Consider the following 26,554-nt stretch of genomic DNA (forward strand, 5'->3'; position numbering starts at 1 on the left):
CGCTTGGAGGCTCTTGCGCGGATATAGACGAGCTGGGAGCCCAGATCTTGGAGGAGCAAAGCCATCGAGTCTGGGCAGACGAAACTAAATCGCCCAGCGTAGCAAGACAAGGGGGGCGTGCAGCGGCTCCTGCATCTCACAGCGCCGGGAGAGCTGCCTGGCTTGTTGCTGTAAGCTCACCGGGCACGGGGTCTAGGGGCTTCGAGAGGGGACGGGGGGCAGAAAAGGGGGTCTCGCTTGAAGACGCAGACAGGAGGCGAGGTGCAGTGTTGATGCGATAATACTATTTTATAAAATTGAGAAATTCTCCGGAGCGGCTCGGCAGCAGAGTGTACGGGATGGACCCGGGAACGCCTGGAGCCGGTGAGTATTTAGCTTCCTTCCAGCAGTGATCGTGTGATAAACACACGCAGAGTTTGCAATGGGAGCAGACAGTGGGTGTACGTGGTCTCAAGGAGAGGGATTTGGGGGCGAGAGCAGTAAGAAGGAAGACGATAGGGGGGCGAGAGGAGTATGAAGGAAGGCTATAAGGGGAGCGGGGTGTAGCGGACCCTCCACTGCAGAGCAGAGACGGTGCCCCACAGTAGTGTAATTGATAGCGCTGCGCTTTGCTGTTCAATAGAAATGCTGATAGCGCGGGATCACAGTCCCAGGCCAGCGGGGTGAAGGAGTCGGGAGAGAGGGCATGAGAAGAGGCTGTCCCGAGTGTTAGCGGGACAGGGCTGACACAGGCGGGCTGTCCCGAGTCTCTGGAGATCTAGTCGTTGTTGGGGGGTGTGGAAGTGTGTTTGAGAGCGGTAGGATCAGCTGGGAGCTGGAGTCTGGGGTGGGGGGTTTACAGGAGCAGTTACGAGCTGCTGAATATTGTCTGCACCAGTTCAGCCTGCGTTATGGTTTTCAAAGCAAATTTACCATGTGGAAAACTTAAAACAACAAAGTCAATCAAAACAATGTGAACATGTTGCCTGAAAGGTGCCTTTGAGGTGTTTGTGTGTCAGTATTGACACTCTCTCGCTCTGTGAAAGTCACAGACCTTTCCACTCAGCTGCATGGATAATCACTGCTGAATCAATGGCTCTGGTGAGGCTTTGTCTTCCCTACTCCCCTCTCCCGGCCCCCGCCATTTCCATGACAAAGGGGTGTAATGTGCCTTCTCCATGGAGAGGGGAGGCATATGGGCCCTGGTTACCAGGCATTGGGACTCCCAGCCTGGGGAAGGGGGCCAGGGAATGTCTGGGGGTCTCATAATGGGGGATGGGAGGTCCGGTCCGGTCCATGGAGAATGGTGTTGAATATCCATGTCCACACGTCAGTTTGTAATAAAACAAACCAGAATTGTGTTACACTGTAGTGTGCGTGTGTGCGCTGCAGCTCAGTGTCCAGCCCCCATCACTGTGCCTCTGTGCTCCGTCTCTCTCTCAGTGTGTCTCTGTGCTCCCTCTCTCTCAGTGTGTCTCTGTGCTCCATCTCTCTCACTGTGTGTCTCTGTGCTCCCTCTCTCTCACTGTGTCTCTGTGCTCCATCTCTCTCAGTGTGTCTCTGTGCTCCCTCTCTCTCAGTGTGTCTCTGTGCTCCATCTCTCTCACTGTGTGTCTCTGTGCTCCCTCTCTCTCACTGTGTCTCTGTGCTCCATCTCTCTCACTGTGTGTCTGTGCTCCATCTCTCTCACTGTGTCTCTGTGCTCCATCTCTCTCCGCAGGGCTGGCGGGTCCCTTCCTGTCCCAGCAGCTGCAGCAGGTGTTTCCGGCTCCTCACCGGCCGGGGCTCGGCTCCATCGGGAAGCCCATCAAGCTGCTGGCAAACTACTTCCAGGTTGACATCCCCAAGATGGACGTGCACCACTACGAGGTGGACATCAAGCCAGAGAAATGTCCCCGGCGTGTCAACAGGTAACCGGACCGGTGTGATGCGCTCTCTCTCTCTCTCTCTTTCTGTCTCTCGCTGTCTCTCTATCTCTGTCTCTCTGTCGCCCCCTGCAGGGAGGTGGTGGAGTACATGGTGCAGCATTTCAAACCTCAGATCTTTGGCGAGAGGAAGCCGGTCTACGATGGAAAGAGGAACATCTACACAGTGAGAGCACTGCCCATTGGCACAGAGCAGGTAGAGGCACTGAAGACTGAGAGAGTGATCATGCGCGCGTGTCTCGGTGTGTGCGCGTGTCTCTCACGCTGCTCTCTGGCAGGTTGATTTCGAGGTGACGATCCCTGGCGAAGGGAAGGACCGGATATTCAAGGTGTCGATCAAGTGGGTGGCGATGGTGAGCTGGCGGCTGCTGCACGACGCGCTAGTCAGCGGCCGGGTCCCTGTCCCACTGGACTCTGTGCAGGCGCTGGACGTGGCCATGCGCCACCTCTCCTCCATGAGGTATGACTCTGTCTCGCCTCACAGACTCCCATTGTACACAGCCTCATCCGCTCCGGGGTTTACTGCCAGCTTGATCAGCCACAAGCTCATTGTGAAACCAGGACTGGATCAGGCTGCTGTGCAGCGGGGGTCTCATTCCCATCCCTGGAATAAGGAGACCAGGTTTTACAGTGAGCTGTGAGTGCAGGTGGACGGAACACAGGGGAACAGAGGCAAGCAGGGCGAAGGCTCGGAGTGGATGACTGAGCTCAGATTAAAACCTCTAGAGGATCCGACTGTGTGATCTGATCAAATACAAATATACACAGTGCAGACTTCTCTTATAAATAAAACATCTCTGATAAAATATACAAATAACACTCTTAAAGGTTGAAGTTGACTGGATCTCTGAGAGGCTCTGTGATCCCGGGGAGGTTCTGAGATCCATGGTTCTTGAATGCATTGTTTTAATGTTTCTCTCCCCCTCGCAGGTACACTCCAGTGGGGCGCTCCTTCTTCTCCCCTCCCGAGGGGTACTATCACCCGCTGGGCGGGGGCAGGGAGGTGTGGTTTGGGTTCCATCAGTCCGTGCGGCCCGCCATGTGGAATATGATGCTGAACATCGACGGTAAGCTAGAATTAATATAAACACAGAGCCTGACAATAAACTAGCCCTGCACACAGCTAGAACGTGCTGGCTCCTGATCATTTCAATATTAATAATAATAATAGACTTCACTGAGGGGAGCTCTGAACCCCAGGACTGGGTGCAGCAGCAGCAGCAGAAGGGCTAGTGTGAGTTTCAAGCCCAGTAAGCCTTCTCATTTTGAATCTTCATTGCCCCATGCGAGTGCGTGTGTGCAGAGATGATTAACTGTGTGCGTGTGTGCAGAGATGATTAACTGTGTGTGTGCGTGTGTGCAGAGATGATTAACTGTGTGTGTGCGTGTGTGCAGAGATGATTAACTGTGTGTGTGCGTGTGTGCAGAGATGATTAACTGTGTGTGTGCGTGTGTGCAGAGATGATTAACTGTGTGTGTGTGCGTGTGTGCAGAGATGATTAACTGTGTGTGTGTGCGTGTGTGCAGAGATGATTAACTGTGTGTGTGTGCGTGTGTGCAGAGATGATTAACTGTGTGTGTGTGTGTGCAGAGATGATTAACTGTGTGTGTGTGATTAACAGAGATGATTAACTGTGTGTGTGTGATTAACGTGTGTGCAGAGATGATTAACTGTGTGTGTGTGTGTGTGTGCAGAGATGATTAACTGTGTGTGTGCGCGTGTGCAGAGATGATTAACTGTGTGTGTGCGTGTGTGCAGAGATGATTAACTGTGTGTGTGCGTGTGTGCAGAGATGATTAACTGTGTGTGTGCGTGTGTGCAGAGATGATTAACTGTGTGTGTGCGTGTGTGCAGAGATGATTAACTGTGTGTGTGTGTGTGTGTGCAGAGATGATTAACTGTGTGTGTGCGTGTGTGCAGAGATGATTAACTGTGTGTGTGTGCGTGTGTGCAGAGATGATTAACTGTGTGTGTGTGCAGAGATGATTAACTGTGTGTGTGCAGAGATGATTAACTGTGTGTGTGCGTGTGTGCAGAGATGATTAAACTGTGTGTGTGCGTGTGTGTGCAGTGTGCAGAGATGATAACTGTGTGTGTGCGTGTGTGCAGAGATGATTAACTGTGTGTGTGTGCGTGTGTGCAGAGATGATTAACTGTGTGTGTGTGTGTGCAGAGATGATTAACTGTGTGTGTGTGTGCAGAGATGATTAACTGTGTGCCTGTGTGCAGAGATGATTAACTGTGTGTGTGTGTGCAGAGATGATTAACTGTGTGTGTGTGTGTGTGTGTGTGTGCAGAGATGATTAACTGTGTGTGTGCGTGTGTGCAGAGATGATTAACTGTGTGTGTGTGCGTGTGTGCAGAGATGATTAACTGTGTGTGTGCGTGTGTGCAGAGATGATTAACTGTGTGTGTGTGCGTGTGTGCAGAGATGATTAACTGTGTGTGTGTGCGTGTGTGCAGAGATGATTAACTGTGTGCGTGTGTGTGCAGAGATGATTAACTGTGTGCAGAGATGATTAACTGTGTGTGTGCGTGTGTGTGCAGAGATGATTAACTGTGTGTGTGCGTGTGTGCAGAGATGATTAACTGTGTGTGTGCGTGTGTGCAGAGATGATTAACTGTGTGTGTGCGTGTGTGCAGAGATGATTAACTGTGTGTGTGTGCGTGTGTGCAGAGATGATTAACTGTGTGTGTGTGCGTGTGTGCAGAGATGATTAACTGTGTGTGTGCGTGTGTGCAGAGATGATTAACTGTGTGTGTGCGTGTGTGCAGAGATGATTAACTGTGTGTGTGTGCAGAGATGATTAACTGTGTGTGTGCGTGTGTGCAGAGATGATGATAACTGTGTGTGTGCGTGTGTGCAGAGATGATAACTGTGTGTGTGTGTGTGTGTGCAGAGATGATTAACTGTGTGCCTGTGTGCAGAGATGATTAACTGTGTGTGCAGAGATGATTAACTGTGTGTGTGCGTGTGTGCAGAGATGATTAACTGTGTGTGTGCAGTGTGTGCAGAGATGATTAACTGTGTGTGTGTGCGTGTGTGCAGAGATGATTAACTGTGTGTGTGTGCGTGTGTGCAGAGATGATTAACTGTGTGTGTGTGCGTGTGTGCAGAGATGATTAACTGTGTGTGTGTGTGTGTGCAGAGATGATTAACTGTGTGCCTGTGTGATTAACTGTGTGTGCGTGTGTGCAGAGATGATTAACTGTGTGTGTGTGCGTGTGTGCAGAGATGATTAACTGTGTGTGTGTGCGTGTGTGCAGAGATGATTAACTGTGTGTGTGTGTGTGTGTGCAGAGATGATTAACTGTGTGTGTGTGTGTGCAGAGATGATTAACTGTGTGTGTGTGCAGTGTGTGTGTGTGTGCGTGTGTGCAGAGATGATTAACTGTGTGTGTGCGTGTGTGCAGAGATGATTAACTGTGTGTGTGCGTGTGTGCAGAGATGATTAACTGTGTGCCGTGTGTGCAGAGATGATTAACTGTGTGCCTGTGTGCAGAGATGATTAACTGTGTGTGTGCCTGTGTGCAGAGATGATTAACTGTGTGCCTGTGTGCAGAGATGATTAACTGTGTGTGTGTGCGTGTGTGCAGAGATGATTAACTGTGTGTGTGTGCGTGTGTGCAGAGATGATTAACTGTGTGTGTGTGTGTGCAGAGATGATTAACTGTGTGTGTGCGTGTGTGCAGAGATGATTAACTGTGTGTGTGTGTGTGTGCAGAGATGATTAACTGTGTGTGTGCGTGTGTGCAGAGATGATTAACTGTGTGTGTGTGCAGAGATGATTAACTGTGTGTGCGTGCGTGTGTGCAAGATGTGTGCGTGTGTGCAGAGATGATTAACTGTGTGTGTGTGCGTGTGTGCAGAGATGATTAACTGTGTGTGTGTGTGTGTGCAGAGATGATTAACTGTGTGCGTGTGTGTGCAGAGATGATTAACTGTGTGTGTGTGCGTGTGTGCAGAGATGATTAACTGTGTGTGTGTGCGTGTGTGCAGAGATGATTAACTGTGTGTGTGCGTGTGTGCAGAGATGATTAACTGTGTGTGTGCGTGTGTGCAGAGATGATTAACTGTGTGTGTGTGTGCAGAGATGATTAACTGTGTGTGTGCGTGTGTGCAGAGATGATTAACTGTGTGTGTGCGTGTGTGCAGAGATGATTAACTGTGTGTGTGTGTGCAGAGATGATTAACTGTGTGCCTGTGTGTGCAGAGATGATTAACTGTGTGCGTGTGCGTTAACTGTGTGATGATTAACTGATTAACTGTGTGTGTGCGTGTGTGCAGAGATGATTAACTGTGTGTGTGTGCGTGTGTGCAGAGATGATTAACTGTGTGTGTGCGTGTGTGCAGAGATGATTAACTGTGTGTGTGCGTGTGTGCAGAGATGATTAACTGTGTGTGTGTGTGTGCAGAGATGATTAACTGTGTGTGTGCGTGTGTGCAGAGATGATTAACTGTGTGTGTGTGCGTGTGTGCAGAGATGATTAACTGTGTGTGTGTGCGTGTGTGCAGAGATGATTAACTGTGTGTGTGTGCGTGTGTGCAGAGATGATTAACTGTGTGTGTGCGTGTGTGCAGAGATGATTAACTGTGTGTGTGTGCGTGTGTGCAGAGATGATTAACTGTGTGTGTGCAGAGATGTGTGCAGAGATGATTAACTGTGTGTGTGTGTGTGCAGAGATGATTAACTGTGTGTGTGCGTGTGTGCAGAGATGATTAACTGTGTGTGTGTGTGTGTGCAGAGATGATTAACTGTGTGTGTGTGCGTGTGTGCAGAGATGATTAACTGTGTGTGTGTGTGTGTGTGCAGAGATGATTAACTGTGTGTGTGCGTGTGTGCAGAGATGATTAACTGTGTGTGTGTGCGTGTGTGCAGAGATGATTAACTGTGTGTGTGCGTGTGTGCAGAGATGATTAACTGTGTGTGTGCGTGTGTGCAGAGATGATTAACTGTGTGTGTGTGTGTGCAGAGATGATTAACTGTGTGTGTGTGCAGAGATGATTAACTGTGTGTGTGTGCGTGTGTGCAGAGATGATTAACTGTGTGTGTGCGTGTGTGCAGAGATGATTAACTGTGTGTGTGTGCGTGTGTGCAGAGATGATTAACTGTGTGTGTGTGTGCGTGTGTGCAGAGATGATTAACTGTGTGTGTGTGCGTGTGTGCAGAGATGATTAACTGTGTGTGTGTGCGTGTGTGCAGAGATGATTAACTGTGTGTGTGTGCGTGTGTGCAGAGATGATTAACTGTGTGTGTGCCTGTGTGCAGAGATGATTAACTGTGTGCGTGTGTGCAGAGATGATTAACTCGATTCTCAGCTCATGAATCACTCTCTGTTTCAGTGTCAGCCACTGCGTTTTACAAAGCCCAGCCTGTGATTGAGTTCATGTGTGAGGTGCTGGATATGCGGAGCGTCGGCGAGCAGCCCAGATCCCTGAGCGATTCTCAGAGGGTGCGATTCACAAAGGAAATCAAAGGTTTGAGACGCCACCGTGCTCTTTCTGCGCTCATCTTGTCTGGGGCTTGACACAACCTAAACATCTGATTTGATTTCTTTTTGCAATTCACATGCTTTCTTATTTATTTACTGATGTTTTTATTTTCAAGATAATAAAGTATTACTTGTAGAGTGAGAATTTTTTTTCTATGTGTTTTTTCTAAGTTCAACACTAGGGGGCTGTAGGGAGTTGGTCTCTCTTGAATTTGCACCACGGCTGTAGAGATACTTTATCTCATAACAATAAAACCTCAGTGTTGAAACTACTGCCCCCCCCCCCCCCCAGCACTGACCCCCCTCTCTGTCCCCAGGTCTGAAGGTGGAGGTGACTCACTGTGGGCAGATGAAGAGGAAATACCGAGTGTGCAACGTGACCCGCCGGCCCGCCAGCCACCAGACGTGAGTGCGCTCTGTACCTGCAGCAAATCCACACCTGAACAGCAAGACTCTGCCTGGAAGAGTGTGCTTGTGTAAACGCTGCAGTGCCTCCAACTCTCCCATTATCCTTGTTCTCCCCCCAGGTTCCCTTTGCAGCTGGAGAACGGCCAGGCAATGGAGTGCACTGTGGCTCAGTACTTCAAACAGAAGTACAGCCTGCAGCTCAAGTACCCGCACCTGCCCTGCCTGCAGGTGGGCCAGGAGCAGAAGCACACCTACCTGCCCCTGGAGGTAAGACTGACAGACAGACAGGCAGGCAGGTCATTGCGTAGCCCTGAAGGGAAGCAGCCCAGGCTGAGGAGGGGAACTGATTCTCTTGTATCCTGCAGGTGTGTAACATCGTAGCGGGGCAGCGCTGTATCAAGAAATTGACGGATAATCAGACTTCCACCATGATCAAAGCGACCGCGCGCTCAGCACCCGACAGGCAGGAGGAGATCAGCAGGCTGGTGAGTGTTTTTCTTCCAGTCTTCAAGATCCTGGAATTGTCAAGAGTGCCAGTGCAGTTCCTCTTGAGCAGAGCTGGCTGGGAGTCATGGGGGGTGGGGGGGGGGGGTGGACTGTGTCTCCCTGGTGCTGGTACTGGAGGTCATCTGGGTGCTTTGCTCCCCTCTACTTCTAGATGAAGAATGGCAGTTACAATTTGGACCCGTACATCCAGGAGTTCGGGATCAAGGTGAAGGATGATATGGTGGAGGTGATGGGCAGAGTGCTGCCAGCTCCCATCCTGCAGTACGGAGGCAGGGTAAGAGAGGAGCAGGTAAGAGGGGGGGGGAGGGTAAGAGAGGAGGGGAGGGAGGGTATTCTCCTCCCCCCCTTCAAGGTCTCTCCCCTCCTCCTCCTCCCCCCCCATCCTCCTCCCCTCCCCCCCTCCCATTCTCTTCTCCTCCTCCTCCTCCTATGAGGAGGGGGAGAAGAGGTAAGAGGAGGGGGGGGAAGACTTCCATTCTCTCCTCCTCCATCCTCCTCCCCCCCCCTCCTCCCTCCCCCCCCCCCTCCCATTCTCTTCTCCTCCTCCTCCTCCTCCCCTCCTTCCCATTCTCTTCTCCTCCCCTCTCCTCAGGGGGAGGAGGAGGAAGAGGAGGATGGGGGGGGGGGGAGGGGGGGGTAACAGAGGGGGGGGGGGAGGGTAACAGGGAGAGGGGGGGGTAAGAGAAGAGGAGTATTTATCAGCAGGTATTAAATAAATCCAAAACAACAAACGCTGTCCTTCCCTCACTTTTACCCCGAGTGCCACTCCATGGCAATTGACTTCTGTGTCGAGTGGCTTTTAAAAGCCGATTGGGAGTGAAGTTCCCTCTCACCCGGGGCGCTGGCATTTCTACAGAGGCTGTAAACTGGCAATGGTTTCTAACGAGCGGCACCCGTTCCCTCTGCCTTCAGAACCGAGCCATCGCCACCCCCAACCAGGGCGTGTGGGACATGCGGGGGAAGCAGTTCTACAACGGCATCGAGATCAAGGTGTGGGCCATCGCCTGCTTCGCACCGCAGAAACAGTGTCGCGAGGAGGTGCTCAAGTAAGAGGGGGCTGGGGCTCCAGACACACAAGTTATATAGCGCCAGAGCACACGACAAACTTCCAGTTATCACTGAGTCAGTCGAGTTCAACCGGCATCGCTTTGGAATCTCTGATGGGTTGAGTGGGTGTTGCACATGACAAGCAAGCCTTCTGTTCCTCTCCTCCCTCCAGGGGCTTCACTGACCAGCTGCGCAAGATCTCCAAGGACGCGGGGATGCCTATCCAGGGCCAGCCCTGCTTCTGTAAATACGCGCAGGGCGCTGATAGCGTGGAGCCCATGTTCCGCCACCTGAAAAACACCTACTCAGGGCTGCAGCTCATCATAGTCATCCTGCCCGGGAAAACGCCTGTCTACGGTAAGCCTGGGGCCCCGAGGTGCTGCCCCCATTCCCACTCTCACACTCCCTCTCACTCTCGCTCTCTCTCTGTCCCCTCAGCGGAGGTGAAGCGTGTGGGAGACACTCTCCTGGGAATGGCCACTCAGTGTGTTCAGGTGAAGAATGTGGTGAAGACCTCCCCCCAGACCCTCTCCAACCTCTGCCTGAAAATCAATGCCAAGCTGGGGGGGATCAACAACATCCTGGTCCCGCACCAGCGGTGAGCACAACATTGCGGGCTGGACCGGACTCCCATTGTTCAGAGGAGCTGTGTTTCGCTGGCTCTTTGTAGTCCAGTAATAACTGCACTGCAATGCTAATCTTTGTTCCCAGCGCTCACTGGGAAAGGGTTGTGCAGCTTGTAGCATTTCAGTTGTGCTGCTGTGTGTCTGCAGTGGTCGCGTGTTGCAGGGATGACAACAAGACTCCTATTGATAGTAACAGTCTAGGGTTTAATACAAGCTTGATTAGCCACAGTGTGTATTGGTAACAAGGTCAGGCTTGTCTGGTTGTACTCATAGTGAAACCAGGAATAATCAGACTGCTGTGCAACGGGAGTCTTCTTTCCATCCCTGATTTATTGAGTGTATGAATTCTCTTGCTGGGTGGGTGGACTCTGCTGTTCTCTATGAGGTAGCAGGTGATTTCCCCTGCTGCCTGACCTCTCCCCTCTCGTTGCAGCTCTGCAGTGTTCCAACAGCCTGTGATCTTCCTGGGCGCTGATGTCACGCACCCCCCTGCAGGCGACGGCAAGAAGCCCTCGATTACTGCGGTGAGAGAACTGACCATTGACTGGACAGGATGGGACTCCCCCCACATTATACCAGCGATGGAAACAAGACTGCCAGTGCACAGCAGTGTGATACATTCATGCTTTCACTTTAATAAGACACACCTGTGCTTGTTATCTGTGCACACTGGGGCTAATGAAGCTGACAGCAGCTTGTGCTGTGTTGTGTCCAGTACAGTGTGAAAGGCTGCCCAGCTGTGCTGTGTGAGTGCAGGAGCAGCTTCAGGACGCCTCCCTCACTCTCCGCTGACTCCCCCCCTATCCCCCCCCCCCCCCCCCCCCCCCCCCCCCCCCCCCCCCCCCCGACCCCCCCCCCCCGGTGGGGTCCACTGAGTCTCCAGCCCGTTCCCGTGCCCCCCCACCCCCTCCCCCCCCCCCCCCCCATACAGTGGCACTGCCAGTGTCTCACGCTGCCCCAGGCACTTGCTGAGTCACTGCCCAGCAAACAGTGACTACAGCCTGACTCACAGTGAGGACAGCTTCCTGGAGGAGAGGCTGCGATTGCTCCAGAGGGACCATACCGGGGGCAGCTGCACATTGAGGGAGGGGGAGCATGGAGGCTGTGTGTGTGTGTGTGTGTGTGTGTGGATGGATGGATGGATGAGTGTTGAAGGAGTCTTGTCTCTGCAGGGGGATGGGTGCTGAAGGGGTAGTGAAGGAGTCTTGTCTCTGCAGGGGGATGGGTGCTGAAGGGGTAGTGAAGGAGTCTTGTCTCTGCAGGGGGATGGGTGCTGAAGGGGTAGTGAAGGAGTCTTGTCTCTGCAGGGGGATGGGTGCTGAAGGGGTAGTGAAGGAGTCTTGTCTCTGCAGGTGGATGGGTGCTGAAGGGGTAGTGAAGGAGTCTTGTCTCTGCAGGGGGATGGGTGCTGAAGGGGTAGTGAAGGAGTCTTGTCTCTGCAGGTGGATGGGTGCTGAAGGGGTAGTGAAGGAGTCTTGTCTCTGCAGGGGGATGGGTGCTGAAGGGGTAGTGAAGGAGTCTTGTCTCTGCAGGTGGATGGGTGCTGAAGGGGTAGTGAAGGAGTCTTGTCTCTGCAAGGGGATGGGTGCTGAAGGGGTAGTGAAGGAGTCTTGTCTCTGCAGGGGGATGGGTGCTGAAGGGGCAGTGAAGGAGTCTTGTCTCTGCAGGTGGATGGGTGCTGAAGGGGTAGTGAAGGAGTCTTGTCTCTGCAGGTGGTGGGGAGCATGGACGCTCACCCCAGTCGATACTGTGCCACGGTGAGAGTGCAGCGCCCCCGGCAGGAGATCATCCAGGACCTGGCCTCCATGGTGCGGGAGCTGCTCATCCAGTTCTACAAGTCGACCCGCTACAAGCCCACCAGGATCATCTTCTACAGAGACGGGGTGCCGGAGGGGCAGCTCCCACAGGTACAGCAGCAGACCTGGTCCTCCACGGCCCCGAAAACAATGACGTGATTAAGACATGCAGGAGCTTCGTTTGGTCCAAAGAAGTAATTCAGAGTACAGATGGATGAAAGGCCTGTGGGAGTAGGATGGGATGGGAAGAGGATATGGGAAGCAGTTTGAATTGCTGTGACCACGCTCTCTCTCTCTCTCTCAGATCCTGCACTATGAGCTGCTTGCTATCAGAGACGCGTGCATCAAGCTGGAGGAGGAGTACCAGCCTGGCATCACCTACATCGTGGTGCAGAAGCGCCACCACACCCGGCTCTTCTGCGCTGACAAGATTGAGAGGGTAAAGCATCTCCACCGCGCTTCTCATTGAGCTCCTGCCTGCCCCGGGACAGAGCTGCTCAGCTACGCTCTGCTCTTCTTTTCAGATCGGGAAGAGTGGGAATATACCAGCGGGAACGACAGTGGACACCAGCATCACACACCCGTTTGAGTTTGACTTCTACCTGTGCAGCCATGCAGGGATACAGGTGAGCACTTTGACTTGAACCTGTGCAGGGATGCATGCGAGCAGCGCCCCGCCTCTCTGTTTAGCTAGACCACCCTCTGAGTTTCGTTTCTCCTCTCAGGGCACCAGCCGCCCCTCTCACTACCACGTGTTGTGGGATGACAACTGCTTCACTGCGGACGAGCTGCAGCTCCTCACCTACCAGCTGTGTCACACGTATGTGCGCTGCACCCGCTCTGTCTCCATCCCCGCGCCCGCTTACTACGCGCGGCTGGTGGCTTTCCGAGCGCGATACCACCTGGTGGACAAGGATCACGACAGGTGAGAGCCGGCCGTGTCTGACCCGAAGTCAGAACCTGACTACGAGCCGTTCCTTCCTGCTCTGTACAAAGTGTGTGTGTGTGGGGGGGGGGGGGGGGGGCTGTTAATTCCGGACTAAAACCTTCTACCTGTACATGTAATCGTGGTTGTGATGAGAGTCTGTGTTCTGTGACTCGGTGGTACATTAGGGACCCCAGTTTACCCTGTAGTGACTGGAGGAATGCTCCGAGCAGACTGACTCTTTGTTTTCTCTCACAGCGGGGAAGGCAGCCACATCTCCGGGCAGAGTAACATGCGAGACCCCCAGGCTCTAGCCAAAGCAGTGCAGGTGCACCAGGACACGCTGCGGACCATGTACTTCACCTGAACTGAGCCCTGACACTGGCCCCTTACCTCACACAGAGCCCTGTCCCTCCACAGCCAGGGGGTTGCCTCTGTACTGAGCCCTGACACTGGCCCCTTACCTCACACAGAGCCCTGTCCCTCCACAGCCAGGGGGCTGCCTCTGTACTGAGCCCTGGCACTGGCCCCTTACCTCACACAGAGCCCTGTCCCTCCACAGCCAGGGGGCTGCCTCTGTACTGAGCCCTGGCACTGGCCCCTTACCTCACACAGAGCCCTGTCCCTCCACAGCCAGGGGGCTGCCTCTGTACACACACTAAGGATCCAGGGAACTGGGTCGTCTTCCAAGAAAACAAGCAAAACCTTTTTATTATTTTTATTGTTTTATATTTCCACACAAGTATGTATGCAATATTGAAGAAAGGAGTCCTTGACTGCCAATGCACAGACAAGCACGCACAGACACTGACGCACGCACTGACACACACACACGCTGACACACACGCTGACACACGCACTGACACACACACTGACTGACACACTGGATCTCGCACTGGATTGTGTTCTCTTCTCCTGCGAGCTTCGCACACGTCGTGGTTCAGGAACATTTTAACGCAGCACTTTCCTTTAGATGTTGCTGCTGTGGTTGTTATTATTTTATTATTATTATTGTTTGTGTTTATATTTTATTGCAGCCCTGATGTGAGGCCCAAGAGCATGTAGGGTAGAAGTAGCCTAGTGAGGGAGGAGTGAGTGAGGAGGGAGGAGGGCGTGACGAGTGCAGGTTTGCAGAGTGCCTCACTGTAGTGCCACAGTCCACTCCCCTGCTGGGTAGCGAGGACCAGGAGTCTCTTCCAGGGAGCAGTTCACTGGCCGTGTGCCACACAGCCAATATTTTACAATGATGCAAGGGTTTGAAAGGTCAGCCCCGATGAAGAATTGAGCGTTCAAGCAGAAACGTTTTGAAGGAACACTTTGAAACGAGTCTGTACAATAAACAACCTTTGCAACGCTGCCTTCAGCCGTGGTGTTGCCATGGCTATGGGGTTCACATTTTTATCACTTTTTTTGTTATGTTAGGTACTTCCTGTGTCCTCGTGTATGAAGCATTTTGAATTCCCTTCCTACATGCTTCCTGATCGACTGGACCAGTACACTTCCTCTGTGAGGCTGCTCTCTCAGACACAGTGTGTCCTTCCCCCAGCGCCCAGGCTGCTCTCCCAGGCACAGTGTGTCCTTCCCCCAGCGCCCAGGCTGCTCTCCCAGACACAGTGTGTCCCTCCCCCAGTGCCCAGGCTGCTCTCCTAGACACAGTGTGTCTCTCCCCTGGTGTCCTGGTCCTGAGTGGAGGACCCAGCGCCCAGGCTGCCTGTCTTCTCCCAGCACAGTTTCCCTCAGCCTCACACACACAGGCCAGCATTGCATTCCACTCACTGTGCAAAGGCAAGCACTGCACACACCTGGCATTCCAGGAACAGATCTACACACACCCACATACCTGTGTGGATTCAGAGCGACAGGCAGGACTGAAAGGCACATTCCTACCTTCGGCACATTCCTGCCATGGTACACACCTGGTTTCACATAGAGATCCACCCACCTCCACACATAGAATACACACCATACCAACCCTCGGAGTCACACTGGCACAGTTAATGTGTGCCTGCAGTCACAGAGAAGGGAGAGGATCCAGGAGATTCTCTCCAGACTCACTGCAGTAAATTAAACTGCACCCCAGAATCCCAGTATCTGATGAGCTGTGCAGGGCAACACAGCATTACACTGCACTGCCCTGAATGTGTGGGACTGCATCATTACAGCACAGCATTACACTGCACTGCCCTGAATGTGTGGGACTCCATCATTACAGCACAGCATTACACTGCACTGCCCTGAATGTGTGGGACTCCATCATTACAGCACAGCATTACACTGCACTGCCCTGAATGTGTGGGACTGCCATCATTACAGCACAGCATTACACTGCACTGCCCTGAATGTGTGAGACTACAGCATTACACTGCACTGCCCTGAATGTGTGGGACTCCATCATTACAGCACAGCATTACACTGCACTGCCCTGAATGTGTGGGACTACATCATTACAGCACAGCATTACAGCACAGCATTACACTGCACTGCCCTGAATGTGTGGGACTCCATCATTACAGCACAGCATTACACTGCACTGCCCTGAATGTGTGGGACTCCATCATTACAGCACAGCATTACACTGCACTGCCCTGAATGTGTGGGACTCCATCATTACAGCACAGCATTACACTGCACTGCCCTGAATGTGTGGGACTGCATCATTACAGCACAGCATTACACTGCACTGCCCTGAATGTGTGGGACTCCATCATTACAGCACAGCATTACACTGCACTGCCCTGAATGTGTGGGACTCCATCATTACAGCACAGCATTACACTGCACTGCCCTGAATGTGTGGGACTGCATCATTACAGCACAGCATTACACTGCACTGCCCTGAATGTGTGAGACTACAGCATTACACTGCACTGCCCTGAATGTGTGGGACATCATTACAGCACAGCATTACACTGCACTGCCCTGAATGTGTGGGATGTGTGCCCTGAATGTGTGGGACTGCATCATTACAGCACAGCATTACACTGCACTGCCCTGAATGTGTGGGACTGCACTGCCCTGATCATTACAGCACAGCATTACACTGCACTGCCCTGAATGTGTGGGACTGCATCATTACAGCACAGCATTACACTGCACTGCCCTGAATGTGTGGGACTCCATCATTACAGCACAGCATTACACTGCACTGCCCTGAATGTGTGGGACTGCATCATTACAGCACAGCATTACACTGCACTGCCCTGAATGTGTGGGACTGCATCATTACAGCACAGCATTACACTGCACTGCCCTGAATGTGTGAGACTACAGCATTACAACACTTGCTGCTCAGCTCAATAGCAGCAGCTTTGCACATGCAGAGCTGAATCTCTTCCACAAGCTCATGTTGTTACGAGTGTAGTGTCTGCAGATCTCTATTTATTTTGCCCTGTTATTTCATCCACACCTTTGCTGTGTGTCTCCTCTGAATGCACTTCCACTTGCATTAAACCTGGCAGCTCTAAATGGAAATACTTTAACAGGACACACTTGTGGACTTATCAGTAGCACTTGGAAATAGAAATAGAAAGAATATGGAAGCTAGTTCTAATTTTTCTGTATTAAAAAAAAAATTGTTATTTTTGAATTAAAATGTTGTTTTATTAAAGCGTGTTTGCTGTGTTTATTTGTAGTCCTGCCTGTGCTGCGCTCTGTTGGGTTACTGTTACAGGAACGGCCCTTTAGGAATTGGAGCTTCTTGTGTGGCTTGAACTCATAGCAGGGCTGCTCTGAATGAAGTGAGGGCTGCACCCAGCGTGCAGGAGCAGGGCTGCTCTGAATGAAGTGAGGGCTGTACTCGGCGTGCAGGAGCAGGGCTGCTCTGAATGAAGTGAGGGTTGTACTCAGCGTGCAGGAGAGGGGCTGCTCTGAATGAAGTGAGGACTGCACCCAGCGTGCAGGAGCAGGGCTGCTCTGATTGAAGTGAGGGTTGTACTCAGCGTGCAGGAGCAGGGCTGCTCTGAATGAAGTGAGGGTTGTACCCAGTGTGCAGGAGAGGGGCTGGTTTGAAAGAAGTGAGGACTGCTCTGAATGAAGTGAGGGCTGCACCCAGCGTGCAGGAGCAGGGCTGCTCTGAATGAAGTGAGGGCTGCACCCAGCGTGCAGGGGCAGGGCTGCTCTGAATGAAGTGAGGGCTGCACCCAGCGTGCAGGGGCAGGGCTGCTCTGAATGAAGTGAGGGCTGCACCCAGCGTGCAGGAGCAGGGCTGCTCTGAATGAAGTGAGGGCTGCTCTGAATGAAGTGAGGGCTGCACTCAGCGTGCAGGAGCAGGGCTGCTCTGAATGAAGTGAGGGCTGCACCCAGCGTGCAGGAGAGGGGCTGCTCTGAATGAAGTGAGGGCTGCACCCAGCGTGCAGGAGCAGGGCTGCTCTGAATGAAGTGAGGGCTGCACCCAGCGTGCAGGAGCAGGGCTGCTCTGAATGAAGTGAGGGCTGCACCCAGCGTGCAGGAGCAGGGCTGCTCTGAATGAAGTGAGGGCTGCACCCAGCGTGCAGGAGCAGGGCTGCTCTGAATGAAGTGAGGGCTGCACCCAGCGTGCAGGAGCAGGGCTGCTCTGAATGAAGTGAGGGCTGCACCCAGCGTGCAGGAGCAGGGCTGCTCTGAATGAAGTGAGGGCTGCACCCAGCGTGCAGGAGCAGGGCTGCTCTGAATGAAGTGAGGGCTGCACCCAGCGTGCAGGAGCAGGGCTGCTCTGAATGAAGTGAGGGCTGCACCCAGCGTGCAGGAGCAGGGCTGCTCTGAATGAAGTGAGGGCTGTACTCAGCGTGCAGGAGAGGGGCTGCTCTGAATGAAGTGAGGGCTGTACTCAGCGTGCAGGAGCAGGGCTGCTCTGAATGAAGTGAGGGCTGTACCCAGCGTGCAGGAGCAGGGCTGCTCTGAATGAAGTGAGGGCTGTACCCAGCGTGCAGGAGAGGGGCTGCTCTGAATGAAGTGAGGGCTGTACCCAGCGTGCAGGAGCAGGGCTGCTCTGAATGAAGTGAGGGCTGCACCCAGCGTGCAGGAGCAGGGCTGCTCTGAATGAAGTGAGGGCTGCACCCAGCGTGCAGGAGCAGGGCTGCTCTGAATGAAGTGAGGGCTGCACCCAGCGTGCAGGAGCAGGGCTGCTCTGAATGAAGTGAGGGCTGCTCTGAATGAAGTGAGGGCTGCACCCAGCGTGCAGGAGCAGGGCTGCTCTGAATGAAGTGAGGGCTGCACCCAGCGTGCAGGAGCAGGGCTGCTCTGAATGAAGTGAGGGCTGCTCTGAATGTGCAGTGCAGGGCTGCTCTGAATGCAGGAGAGGGCTGCTCTGAATGAAGTGAGGGCTGCACCCAGCGTGCAGGAGCAGGGCTGCTCTGAATGAAGTGAGGGCTGCACCCAGCGTGCAGGAGCAGGGCTGCTCTGAATGAAGTGAGGGCTGCACCCAGCGTGCAGGAGCAGGGCTGCTCTGAATGAAGTGAGGGCTGCACCCAATGAAGTGAGGGCTGTACCCAGCAGGAGCAGGGCTGCTCTGAATGAAGTGAGGGCTGCACCCAGCGTGCAGGAGCAGGGCTGCTCTGAATGAAGTGAGGGCTGCATTGAATGAAGTGAGGGCTGTACCCAGCGTGCAGGAGCAGGGCTGCTCTGAATGAAGTGAGGGCTGTACCCAGCGTGCAGGAGCAGGGCTGCTCTGAATGAAGTGAGGGCTGTACCCAGCGTGCAGGAGCAGGGCTGCTCTGAATGAAGTGAGGGCTGCACCCAGCGTGCAGGAGCAGGGCTGCTCTGAATGAAGTGAGGGCTGAATGACCCAGCGTGCAGGAGCAGGGCTGCTCTGAATGAAGTGAGGGCTGCACCCAGCGTGCAGGAGCAGGGCTGCTCTGAATGAAGTGAGGGCTGCACTGAATGAAGTGAGGGCTGTACCCAGCGTGCAGGAGCAGGGCTGCTCTGAATGAAGTGAGGGCTGTACCCAGCGTGCAGGAGCAGGGCTGCTCTGAATGAAGTGAGGGCTGCACCCAGCGTGCAGGAGCAGGGCTGCTCTGAATGAAGTGAGGGCTGCACCCAGCGTGCAGGAGCAGGGCTGCTCTGAATGAAGTGAGGGCTGTACCCAGCGTGCAGGAGCAGGGCTGCTCTGAATGAAGTGAGGGCTGTACCCAGCGTGCAGGAGCAGGGCTGCTCTGAATGAAGTGAGGGCTGTACCCAGCGTGCAGGAGCAGGGCTGCTCTGAATGAAGTGAGGGCTGCACCCAGCGTGCAGGAGCAGGGCTGCTCTGAATGAAGTGAGGGCTGCACCCAGCGTGCAGGAGGAGCAGGGCTGCTCTGAATGAAGTGAGGGCTGCACCCAGCGTGCAGGAGCAGGGCTGCTCTGAATGAAGTGAGGGCTGCATTGAATGAAGTGAGGGCTGTACCCAGCGTGCAGGAGCAGGGCTGCTCTGAATGAAGTGAGGGCTGCACCCAGCGTGCAGGAGCAGGGCTGCTCTGAATGAAGTGAGGGCTGCACTGAATGAAGTGAGGGCTGTACCCAGCGTGCAGGAGCAGGGCTGCTCTGAATGAAGTGAGGGCTGCACCCAGCGTGCAGGAGCAGGGCTGCTCTGAATGAAGTGAGGACTGTACCCAGCTTGCAGGAGCAGGGCTGCTAAAGCCACAGGTTTACAAGAGTGTGCTACACTTGTATTTATGTGTTTTGACAGTAAAAAATAAAGAGCAAACTGAATAAAGGAGATATTTCTTGAAAAATAATTGCTAATAATAATAATTTAGCCTGGAAAGCAGTGCTGAATCTGACCACTGTGAATGGAGGCGCACTCCAGCACTCCAATGAGAGCTACTCTGACTGGAGCCACACTGCAATAAAAACTACAGCTAAAAAGAAACTTGCTATCAATTTACACAACGTTTCCACACTAATATTTCTTAAAGGTAGTGTTTATAATTCGGTGAATTCAAGATCTCGCGGCTTGTTGCACGCCAGAGGGAAGCTGTATGAATAATCGTAGCGCCTCATGAATTATACATCAGGGGCTCTTACATCATTAACGAGCTCATGAATAATAATATACGGAAGTGACGGTGTTTCCTGCAGTCCGTTACAGAGACAGTATTTCCTGTCAGGGTTTCCCCGAGAAGAGAGTAACTCACCGGGCAGAGAGTCGGGATTGCCCCGGGAGAGAGGCTGCGGTTTGCCGGGCGGAGAAGCGCGATTAGTTAGAAATCGAGCTGGGATTACACCGGTCTGAGATTCGGGATGTAATACTGGGCAGAGAACCTCCATACACCGAGCAAAGAAACTGCAATCTGCGGGAAACTCTGAACGAAACCCGGGGAGAAGACAGAGCCAGATCCCAGGGAGGTCCCGGCACGGAGCTCAGAGCCGGAGAGATCCCTTCGGACCCCCGGGAGGTGAGGGGTCCAGCGGGGTGCCATCGCGGGCAGACACAGCCCGAGTGCCCGGGAAGGGGACCTGACAGCCAGCGAGAGGGCCGGGGAGGGGGAGCGGAGACAGTCTGGAGTTATCTGTCTGATATAAACAGCGCCAGCTGGGCGAGACTGGGCCAGACCCGGCCGGATTAGGGCAGCGAGACCAGACACCCGGGACTGACCCGGTTTTTGACATTTAGGAGCCGGGAAAGAGCCGGATCGAGACCTCATGAATGGAAATCGGAACTACAGGTAACGCAGAGACATTTCTTATTAACTAATCGTCATCATCATTACAATCCCAAAAATAAATAAATAAATTAATAATAATAATAATAATAATAATAATAATAATAATAATAATAATAATAATGACCAGCTTGTACGGCGCTTTAGTTAGTTTCGCTTTCCCAGTGCATCGCTCTGTGACAGGGGGCTGTTTTGCGTCCTGGACCGCTTAACCTACCCCCTCGGCGCTCTCCCTTCTAAACATGCTAACTGTGCCGGTTTCAGTGCGTGTTGCCGCCTCTGTAAACTTATCATTGTAGAAACTACGGAATGAACCAGTCATCAAATCGACATCTGTGTCTGCGCGTCGAGCGCCTCTGCCTCTGGGTTAGTCATCCCTGCCACTAAGCTGAACTGGGTGTCGTGTGCCAGGGGCCCCAGCTAGCTGGTAAATGGCTGGATCTCTGTAAATAATAGTTTCACTGTGTTTTCTGCACAGCCTTGGTTAGAGAAGCAGCAGGGCTGAGTGCAGCCCCTGTGTAACTGCTGCAGGTGAGATGTCTTTGATAGTGACTGCCCATCTGCTTTCTGTTGCAGAGCAGGAGCTGTCCTGGGTAGGCTGCTTCAGAGACTCTTATGAGTGGCAGGATTGCTTGTAGATCTGCTGAGCCTGCCTCCCTCCCTGCATTCACCTGAGAGTTTCACTGATGAAGCAGTGTTCAGTGGAAAGCAGCTTGTAGATCTGCTGAGCCTGCCTCCCTCCCTGCATTCACCTGAGAGTTTCACTGATGAAGCAGTGTTCAGTGGAAAGCAGCTTGTAGATCTGCTGAGCCTGCCTCCCTCCCTGCATTCACCTGAGAGTTTCACTGATGAAGCAGTGTTCAGTGGAAAGCAGCTTGTAGATCTGCTGAGCCTGCCTCCCTCCCTGCATTCACCTGAGAGTTTCACTGATGAAGCAGTGTTCAGTGGAAAGCAGCTTGTAGATCTGCTGAGCCTGCCTCCCTCCCTGCATTCACCTGAGAGTTTCACTGATGAAGCAGTGTTCAGTGGAAAGCAGCCTGCAGAGCTGGTGTCACAGTGCTGCCCATGGTGGGAATGCTTTGCCTTCTTGTGAGGAGTTTGCTGACCTGGGTGTGCGCTGTGCTGCTGCTGTGTGTGCTCCTCTTGGCAGTGCTTTGTGGAAGCCTGCGTTCCTCTCTGCTGTATTTCAAGGTAGCATGTCTGCAGTTCAATTTGCTTTACTCAAATAAAGAGAGTGCGGCTGGTTTCCATGGAGAGTGCAACATGCTGCTCTCCGGGGTCAGGGGCTGCTCACACATCCCTCTTGTTGTGCTGATGCTAATTCATGAGAGAGAGAGAGAGAGACAGGTGTGAGGAGAGTAGTCTAGAACTATCATTCAGGAGTGTGTGTCTGTGAAAGACACTCTGCTGTGTGAAGGGCTGGGGTTTGCTCTAGGGCACAGTGAAAGGTTTTTGCTGTGGAGGCGAGGGGAGCAGCCCTGGTGTTTGTTCTGAGAGCAGGGGGGTCCTGCGAGGGGTGCTAGGGATCTGGGAGGGGTAATTGAAGGGGGTAGGGGGGGTGAAAGAGAGGGAATGAGGCTGGTTTCAGTGGCTGATTTGAACTGGATGACAGGGAGAGAGAGCGAGCTGTGATGTTTGTGTTGTGAGAGATGTGGGCGGTAGAAGCATGAAGAGGTCAGACACTCTTCCAGAGGCGCCAAAGACATGCTTTCATGTGATTGGAGGTGCTGAACAATGCAGTGTCCTAGCGGCTGCTTAGCAAGCTAGTGGTGTCTGTCCTGTGTCCTAGATGTAATCAGTAGCAGACACAGCGCTGTGAGCAGCATGCTCTGCTCAAGGACCCTGAGCTGCAGTGCTGAGCAGGGTTCAAGTTGCCATGGCTACTCGGTGGCCGCTGAGTGCTGATGCTGAGAGAGAAACTGCCGTTGCTGTTCAGCCTGTCTCTAACAGTAATCTCCCAGGCTGCCTCTTCATTGACAGTCACTAGACTCTAACAGATGCCATTGTCACTGCAGTGACGCCCCTCCTGTCTGCTCAAGCTGCTCTGGAGAGTGCAGTGTGCTTACACTGTGCAGGAACAAGGCTGATTCTCCTCCTCTGCCTCTCTGCTCTCTGCCTGTGTGAAAGACAGTCGCTGCTACCTGTGTGCTGTGCTGGGAGCTGCTGAGTGGAGGAGGCCTTTCAGCAGCTTGTTCTTATTGAGGCTGCATTGCATCAGCAGCTCAGCTCAGAGACGTGACTGTATCTGTACATCAGTAGCTCAGAGACCTGACTGTATCTGTACATCAGCAGCTCAGCTCAGAGACGTGACTGTATCTGTACATCAGCAGCTCAGAGACCTGACTGTATCTGTACATCAGCAGCTCAGCTCAGTGACGTGACTGTATCTGTACATCAGCAGCTCAGAGACCTGACTGTATCTGTACATCAGCAGCTCAGCTCAGAGACCTGACTGTATCTGTACATCAGCAGCTCAGCTCAGTGACGTGACTGTATCTGTACATCAGCAGCTCAGAGACCTGACTGTATCTGTACATCAGCAGCTCAGCTCAGAGACCTGACTGTATCTGTACATCAGCAGCTCAGAGACCTGACTGTATCTGTACATCAGCAGCTCAGCTCAGTGACGTGACTGTATCTGTACATCAGTAGCTCAGACACCTGACTGTATCTGTACATCAGCAGCTCAGAGACCTGACTGTATCTGTACATCAGCAGCTCAGAGACCTGACTGTATCTGTACATCAGCAGCTCAGCTCAGAGACGTGACTGTATCTGTACATCAGCAGCTCAGCTCAGAGACCTGACTGTATCTGTACATCAGCAGCTCAGCTCAGTATCTGTACATCAGCAGCTCAGAGTGACCTGACTGTATCTGTACATCAGCAGCTCAGAGACGTGACTGTATCTGTACATCAGCAGCTCAGAGACGTGACTGTATCTGTACATCAGCAGCTCAGCTCAGACGTGACTGTATCTGTACATCAGCAGCTCAGCTGACATCTGTACATCAGCAGCTCAGATCAGAGACGTGACTGTATCTGTACATCAGCAGCTCAGCTCAGAGACGTGACTGTATCTGTACATCAGCAGCTCAGCTCAGAGACGTGACTGTATCTGTACATCAGCAGCTCAGAGACGTGACTGTATCTGTACATCAGCAGCTCAGACACGTGACTGTATCTGTACATCAGCAGCTCAGCTCAGAGACGTGACTGTATCTGTACATCAGCAGCTCAGACACTGAGTATCTGTACATCAGCAGCTCAGACTGTATCTGTACATCAGCAGCTCAGAGACCTGACTGTATCTGTAGTAGCTCAGACAGATCTGTACATCAGTGACTGACTATCTGTACATCAGCAGCTCAGCTCAGAGACGTGACTGTATCTGTACATCAGCAGCTCAGCTCAGTGACGTGACTGTATCTGTACATCAGCAGCTCAGCTCAGAGACGTGACTGTATCTGTACATCAGCAGCTCAGAGACCTGACTGTATCTGTACATCAGCAGCTCAGTGACTCTGTACATCAGCAGCTCAGAGACGTGACTGTATCTGTACATCAGCAGCTCAGCTCAGTGACGTGACTGTATCTGTACATCAGCAGCTCAGAGACCTGACTGTATCTGTACATCAGCAGCTCAGAGACCTGATTGTATCTGTACATCAGCAGCTCAGTGACGTGACTGTATCTGTACATCAGCAGCTCAGAGACCTGACTGTATCTGTACATCAGTAGCTCAGAGACGTGACTGTATCTGTACATCAGCAGCTGAGAGACCTGACTCTATCTGTACATCAGCAGCTCAGTGGCAGTCAGGGAAGGGTGTGTGAAAGGGGGCGACTGTCGCTTGCATAGCTGACGCAGACGGACTCCCTCACAACACTTGACATTTTGTATGTGGGCGGGGAGAGTGGAGAGGCAGTGTGGGGCTGCCCAGACTGCTGTAGGATCTTTACTCATAACAGGCTTTATTTAGTGAGCAGTACTCTGGCTGTTCACTCTGACCAGCTGAACCCCCCTGTTTCCTGCAGTCCTGGACATGAGAGCCTGTTGACTTACAAGAGGCTCAGGGACACTGCAATACGCAGAGCACAGGGCTGCCACTGCACAGTGCTTTGATCCCCTCCAGGGTGCATTGTGAGCTCGTTACCTGTACACACTGTGGCTAATCAAGCTCAGATTTAACCCTACAATGGGTGAAACTGCTGTGCAATAGGAGTCCTGTTTCATCCCTGGAGCGATCACAGTTCAGAGTGGGTTACCTAGCCATGTTGTTGATGCTGAATTGCTGGGATCCTTTAAGACCCGACATGAGATCAGTCAGCTGCTCGGAATCCTCTCGTGTTTGTTCTACTGTTCTCTTAACAGTCACTGCTGCTCTGACTCTCTGTCTCCTCCCCAGGAGCCGTTGGGGCCCAGCCCCTGTTCTCGGTGCCGAGGCGCCCGGGCTATGGGACCATGGGGAAGCCCATCAAGCTGCTGGCCAACTGCTTCCAGGTGGAGATCCCCAAGATGGACGTGTACCTCTATGAGGTGGACATCAAGCCAGAGAAGTGTCCCCGGCGCGTCAACAGGTACGAACTGCTCCACTGAGCCCTGCTGCCTGTCTCCTAGCCAGGGAGGGCCGGGGTGCAGAGAGACGCAGTGTGATGGGGGTGCAGAGAGACGCAGTGTGATGGGGGTGCAGAGAGACGCAGTGTTGTCTGGGTGCAGAGAGACGCAGTGTTGTCTGGGTCTTAGAGAGATGCAATGGGGTCAGGGTGCAGAGAGACGCAGTGTGGTCAGGGTGCAGAGAGACGCAGTGTGATCGGGGTGCAGAGAGACACAGAGAGACGCAGTGTGATTGGGGTGCAGAGAGATGCAGAGAGACACAGTGTGATCGGGGTGCAGAGAGATGCAGAGAGACACAGAGAGACTCAGTGCAGCCGGGCCGTTTCATTACTGTCAGGGCTACTGTTTTCTAATTACACGTGGTCTCATAATAATAATGCTGGTATAAGCAGTGCACGATGTTTTCTCGTGCCCCACTGGGTCGGATGAAGCTCACACACAGTGTGCCGATGCTGCCCTGTGCAGATGCACATGAGAAGGCTGTGTGCTTCAAGGTGCTTTCCACAGTCACCTGAGCTGTGCACTTTCTCACTCCATTATAGGAACAGAACACAGTCAGCCGTTCCGCCACATTCCAGGGGATTCTATTCAGTCTTAAAGAGACAGAGCCTCCTCCCTCCTCTGCCTTCATCTCTTCACTAGGAATTTCATGAGAGGAGCTTCCGTGTAAATCCTTGACTACTGTTGGGTGAATTGTGTGTGTGTCTGAAGTGTGTGTGTGTCTGTGTTTCAGGGAGGTGGTGGACTCCATGGTGCAGCACTTCAAGGTGACGATATTCGGGGACCGGAGGCCGGTGTACGATGGGAAGAAGAGTCTGTACACCGCGAACCCGCTGCCTGTGGCCACTGCAGGGGTAAGGCGAGCTCTCCCTGAAGCTCGCTGTCCGTTTCTTAGGGGGGGTTGTGTATCTGCTCTTGGTGTTTTGTCTCTATGCTCCAGTGTGTGTGGGCTGTGCTGTGCTGAGTCTCTCTCTCTCTCTCTCTCTCTCTCTTGCAGGTGGACCTGGACGTGACTCTGCCGGGCGAGGGGGGGAAGGACCGCCCCTTCAAAGTGACGATCAAGTTCGTGTCGCGGGTGAGCTGGCACCTCCTGCACGAAGTCCTGACGGGCCGCAGCGTGGCAGAACCACTGGAGCTGGACAAGCCCATCAGCACCAATCCTGTGCACGCCGTCGACGTGGTACTGAGACACCTGCCCTCCATGAAGTAAGAGTTCCTCCCTCCTCTCCCTCACTCTGTCCCCCTGATGTTAGTGCTGTGTGTCCCCCTCTCCCTCTCTCCTCCTGGTGTTAGTGCTGTGTTCCCCCCTCCCACTCTCTCCCCCTGGTGTTAGTGCTGTGTGCCCCCCTCTCTCCCCCTGGTGTTAGTGCTGTGTGCCCCCCTCTCACTCTCCCCCTCTCCCCCTCGCAGGTACACTCCAGTGGGGCGCTCCTTCTTCTCGGCCCCCGAGGGCTATGATCACCCGCTGGGCGGGGGCAGGGAGGTGTGGTTTGGGTTCCACCAGTCCGTCAGGCCCGCCATGTGGAAGATGATGCTGAATATTGACGGTAAGCAGGCTGCAGCACAGTGCGCTGTGGAGGGAACGGCAGCCCTGTGGAAAGCAGGACATCTAACC

General features: G+C 53.2%; 2 protein-coding genes across 2 annotated transcripts; both read left to right on the forward strand.

Annotated features, from left to right (window-relative positions):
- The first annotated feature begins 16 nt into the window (after positions 1-16).
- LOC121303413 (protein argonaute-1) lies at positions 17-15,139 on the forward strand. Its single transcript, XM_041234115.1, has 19 exons — positions 17-363; positions 1,700-1,889; positions 1,980-2,100; positions 2,183-2,364; positions 2,835-2,971; positions 7,250-7,384; positions 7,716-7,803; positions 7,926-8,073; positions 8,172-8,291; positions 8,465-8,587; positions 9,226-9,359; positions 9,533-9,717; positions 9,799-9,958; positions 10,420-10,510; positions 11,699-11,893; positions 12,087-12,221; positions 12,307-12,408; positions 12,508-12,707; positions 12,966-15,139. The coding sequence occupies exons 1-19, from the start codon at positions 339-341 to the stop codon at positions 13,072-13,074; spliced, it is 2,580 nt and encodes an 859-aa protein (XP_041090049.1). The 5' UTR covers positions 17-338; the 3' UTR covers positions 13,075-15,139.
- Positions 15,140-19,736: 4,597 nt separating this feature from the next.
- On the forward strand, positions 19,737-26,548 carry LOC121303312 (protein argonaute-3-like; the record flags this gene model as incomplete). The annotated part of the gene is made up of 5 exons (XM_041233906.1): positions 19,737-20,326; positions 24,731-24,902; positions 25,673-25,793; positions 25,937-26,145; positions 26,350-26,548. Coding segments are annotated over exons 1-5 (720 nt in total), but the record flags the coding sequence as incomplete, so codon positions are not given.
- Positions 26,549-26,554: the final 6 nt, after the last annotated feature.

This window comes from Polyodon spathula, chromosome 32, assembly GCF_017654505.1.
Source record: "Polyodon spathula isolate WHYD16114869_AA chromosome 32, ASM1765450v1, whole genome shotgun sequence".
NCBI lineage: Eukaryota > Metazoa > Chordata > Actinopteri > Acipenseriformes > Polyodontidae > Polyodon > Polyodon spathula.

Excerpts from the sequence above, each read along its gene's own strand:
- LOC121303413 (XM_041234115.1), top strand. The coding sequence starts at position 339 with ATGGACCCGGGAACGCCTGGAGCCG. Across the intron at positions 9,718-9,798 it reads CGGGAAAACGCCTGTCTACG|CGGAGGTGAAGCGTGTGGGA; the intron begins GTAAGCCTGGGG and ends CTGTCCCCTCAG. Across the intron at positions 11,894-12,086 it reads CGGAGGGGCAGCTCCCACAG|ATCCTGCACTATGAGCTGCT; the intron begins GTACAGCAGCAG and ends TCTCTCTCTCAG.